The following is a 4,498-nucleotide window of genomic DNA, read 5'->3' as shown; positions in this document are numbered from 1 at the left end:
TGGCCCGCGCTGGGGACCTGATCCGGAGCGCGGTCGGGAGAGAGGTTGAAGCAAGGCGGGAGTGGCGGGGCGGGCGGTGAGGAGCGCGGATCAGGGGGTCAAGTGATTTGGGCGGCGGGAGATTCGGGATCGGTGCGGTTGGGGCTGGGGGGTGAGTAGGGAGCTGTGGGGTGAAGCAAATAGCGTTGGCAAATGGCGTGGAGAGGCTGTGGGGCACAGCCAGGGCTTTACTAGGGCTGGGAAAGTGGGGAAGGACTGGGGAGCTATAGCGATGGCAGAATAGCTCTGAGGCGTTGTTTGTCGGTCTGGGAACGCGGGCCGTAGAGCTGAAGGGAGTTGCGGGTAAGGATTTGAGGGCGCTGGGGGGCTGGGGCTTGTGGGCTGGATGTGGGTGGTATCCGGGGGGCAGAATAGGGTGTTGTGCGGTGAGCTGGGGGCACAGGAGTGGCTGAAGGGAGCTGGGGGATTGTGAGTCAGATATGGGGGTTACCTGAGGGGTGGTGGGGCAGGTCTGGGAGGCACCGAGGTGGTGGGATGGGGCTGGGGTGCTGCTGAATGGTTCCAAAGCCAGGAGATGCCCAAGGTCATCAGACTCTCACCCCACCAGGCACCGGAGTCATCCAAAGGGAAGTTATGCTCTGGCAGAGTGTTGTCTCCAAAGGATCCTGAATGGCTCCAGTTAAAATCAGCTATGTGGTGTCCTTCTCCTCCCAGGTGCCTGGGGGTTTCCTCTGGGGGGCTGGGTGTGGAGGTGATCCCTCTGAGCTGCTGGGGTCTCTGAAGAGGTGGGTCAGGGCACGACAGGGTGCAGTACAACCTCTCCTTGTTAAGCTGAAGAGCAATGATTCATGTCATTCTTACTCTAAGTGGGATGTTGTTCCTGTAGGTTACCAGAGAATTCTGTGCTTCTTCTCATGTCCAGAACAAGCTGGAGGGGAGGGGTTGGTATATGATGCTGTGTCCCTGCTGTGTGTGCAGGACCCCAAGGACCCGACAGAAAACCTGCTGAGTGAGGATAGCATACAGCCCTGGCTTGGTTGCCCCAAGGATAACAGTAGGCAGCTGAGTGTGGAGCTGTGACTAGAGAGAGCCAGTCCCATTGGCTACGTTGACATTAATACTTCCCTGTTCCCCACTCCTGTGCAGGAGCCAGGGCCATGCCCCACAATGGGGTCAGCAGCTCTGAACCCCCTTGTCTCTGTCCTTCCCACTGCTCCCCAGGGAACTACAGCTGCACGTTTCTGCAGTTTGAGGTGGGATGCTGCTCATGGCCCTGTGACCAGCCCTATCTCACCTTGGTGCCCACTGTCACACTGATGACACCAGCTGACTCGAAGCTGGACCAGAATCACTGTGGGGTTCAGATGTTTTAGGAAGGTAAGGACTGATCCAAAGGAAAAAGGCATGGGGGAAGAGATGTGGGCCTCGTGGTAGGTTGGAGCTGATATGGGGAGATGGTGATGGAATGGGGCAGGCAGTAGGATGTGGCTGATAGGAGGGTAGAAGAGGACAGGTAGACCAGGGGTTAGGGTTGTTCATGGCCTCAGGAAAGCTGTACCAGCTCTGCTTCCCTTCCCTTTCTTGTGCCCATAACCCCCCAGATATCTTGGGTGGCACAGCAACAGAGCAACAAGTAGAGGTAGGAGTGGTGTTGGGACAGTGGTCAGTGCTGTGCCCCATCCACCCCAGCTGCTCTTCCCCACAGCAGATTTCTCAGAGCTGACAGTGGGGCAGACATGGGACCACCTGCTGTAACAGCTGCAGCTGGTCTGAAGCTGCACAGATAAGATTGGCCATAACAGACCCAACTCAGCCAGCCTAGTTCGTTAAAGAGTAGAAGTCAACAAGTCCCTGGGAAGACAATGATAGGTTGGATTCAAATTCAAACAGGGGAACCCAGCCAATCCCATTCAATCCTGAATGCAGACATCTAGTTGGTCAGTGAGCTAGGTGGTGTTAAGACCCCAACCAATCAAATGTTCAAGTGCAGGAATTTTGAAGCCCCTATAAAAGGGGGAGCCCATCAATAAACTTTGGCTCTTGTCACATGAACTCAGCGAGTTCAGTTGCACGCCTGTCTCCAGAACTGCAACAGTCTGCAGCTCACCTGCAGCCATCTCTTCAGTCCATGCAGCCGCTTTGGGCTTTCCTTCATCTGCCTGCACAATCATAGGGGCAGGAGCTTGACCTCCTATGGCCACCCCAGGGCACAGTAGGTGTCTCTCATACTCCCATGTATCCCTCTTCATGGGGAGGCAGCAGGAAGGGGCTGCTCCTCCACGGACACCACTTGTGCCCCATGGGAAGCCCAGGAGGTACTTGCTGGGCTGAGCTAGGGGCTGTGCCCAGAGTGGTGGGCACAAGGTACCTGTCTTGATTGCCTGGGGCCTCTCCTTGTCCCACAGGAGGATGCTGACCTTAGACAGACCCTGGTGCTCCAGCCCTGCCTTTCACAGGACTTTCTTTCCTGAACCATGCATTTACATGGCCTGATGTGGTCCACCCCATCCTGTCCCTGCACAGTGTGGCCTGGAGCACCTTGAGGTACTTCCTTGGACCCCAGAGCCCCAGCTCCCACCACCTTTGTCCTCCTGCAAGGCTGACACTCCCTATCCCCAGGAGATCCAAGGAGGAAAAGCAACTGAGGAGCTGCCTGTGGAAGCTGGAAGGGGCTGCCTGGAGCCCAGCCCACCTCAGCCGTTCTGCCTGAATGGCGCTGTTGGCAGCACAGAACCAGGTGCTGAGGCCCAGAGCTGGCACGAGCACCCTGGGGGGTCACCCAGAGCTGCTGGCCAAGGATGTGGGAGGTCCTGCAGTGCCAGGTGAGTGAATCTGCACAGCCATGTCCTGGGCTGGCCCCCAGCCACTGTGGGCAGCAGGACAAGGGGGAATTCTGCCCCTCTGCTCTGCTCAGGTGAGACCCCACTTGCAGAGCTGCCTCCAGCTCTGGGATCCCCAACCTCAGAAGGGTGGAGCAACTGGAATGAGTCCAGAGGAGGCCATGGAAATGCTCTTGAGGGCTGGAGCCCATCTGCTGTGGAGACAGGCTGGGACATCCAGGGCTGTTGAGCCTGGAGATGAGAAGGTTCTGAGAACTGGGAGCCCCTTCCACTGCCTGAAGGGGCTCCAAAAGAACTGGAGAGGGACAATGGGCTGGGAGGACAAGACAAGGGGCAGTGGCTTCAAATTGACAGAAGACAGGATTATATAGGTTATTACAAAGAAATAATTCTGTGAGGGTGGTAAAACGCCAGCATAGGTTGCCCAGAGCAGCTGTGTCTGTCCCATCCCTGGAAGTGTTCCAAGGCCAGGTTTGATGGGGCTTGGAGCTACCTGGTCTAGTGGAAAGTGTCCTTGCCCATGGTGGGGGGGCTTGGAACAAGATGAGCTTTAAAATCTCCTCCAACCCAAACTGTCCTCTGTCTCTGTCATTCCTGCCTGCTTTCCCCCAGGCTCTACACCGGATGTTCTTGTAGCTCCCTCAATTACCTGCAGGCAGCTGGACAGGCATTGTGTACCCAGCCCTCCTGGCAGGTCACTGCCACGGGTCACTGTCTTCCTCCTGCCCTCACCCTGGCTGTTTACTGCTCTCAGTCTTTCCCAGATAGTTCTGGGCCCAGCCCTTCACTCTTTTGGGCTGGCAGCATGTGGCATAGGGTACCTTCAGCATGTTACCCCTCTGCAGGGCTCCAGCTGCCACCTCAAGGATGCCCAGGGTGAAAGGAAGAGCCCAAGCCTGTGGCCCCCAAGAGAGGCAAGTCAGGAGGAATGACAGGGGACAGGCCAGCAGTGATGGGCAGACAGGTGTCTGCCCCATCTGCTCAGGTGGGTGCTTGGCAGGGATGTCCTCTGGTGTCCAGGGGACACTGAGCAGCAAACGGGGATAGTGATGGCAGTTCCATAGATAGGAATACCACTCCTGCTTGTGACCTGGCACTGGAGGGGCATCACAGTGCATTCCCAGGCTGCCATGAGAACCATCAGGGAGGGTGTCAGTCTAAACCCCATAGCATCCCAACACTAGTGAGCCTGTGACAACCATATCACTTTCCCTTTTCATAGGCCACTTCCTGCTGAATCTGTTCCCCACACACACCTCCCAGTGTGGAGAAGACCCCACCGTAGCCTGGCCTTCCTTGTTCCCTGATGTCTCAGTGCCCTGCCCCATTTGCCAGCTACCCTTTGGTGTGGCAGAGGTGGAGCACCATGCCAGCAACTGCAGGGAGACACCAGGGGCCCCATCCTCACCTCAGTGCCTGCAGTAGGACAGTAGAGCTGGGGACAAACCCTGTATCACCACCCCGAGGGCTGAACCTGCAGTACTCCAAGGGGCAGAGACAGTGCAGCCCCCAGACATCTGTGGCAAGGCTGGTGTCAGGATGGAGAAGGTGCTTCCAGCCCCATGGCCAGGTTTGGTGTGGTTTGAAGCACTGTAATGGCAGGGGTTGCTACTGGAGAAGAGTAAGTTAAAGGAGAAAAAGAAGAAAGACAGAAATCT

The 4,498-nt window shown here is 56.8% G+C and overlaps 1 protein-coding gene across 1 annotated transcript; it reads left to right on the top strand.

The window, feature by feature from the left end:
• The first annotated feature begins 488 nt into the window (after positions 1–488).
• XNDC1N (XRCC1 N-terminal domain containing 1, N-terminal like) lies at positions 489–3,655 on the top strand. The gene is given in 3 exon segments (XM_053972009.1): positions 489–1,127; positions 1,232–1,377; positions 2,406–3,655. Coding segments are annotated over 2 exon segments (600 nt in total). The 5' UTR covers positions 489–669; the 3' UTR covers positions 1,374–1,377; positions 2,406–3,655.
• The last annotated feature ends 843 nt before the right edge of the window (positions 3,656–4,498 follow it).

Source organism: Vidua macroura, chromosome 2, assembly GCF_024509145.1.
Source record: "Vidua macroura isolate BioBank_ID:100142 chromosome 2, ASM2450914v1, whole genome shotgun sequence".
NCBI classification, from domain to species: Eukaryota; Metazoa; Chordata; class Aves; order Passeriformes; family Viduidae; genus Vidua; species Vidua macroura.
This window is presented reverse-complemented; position numbering and strand designations above follow the sequence as displayed.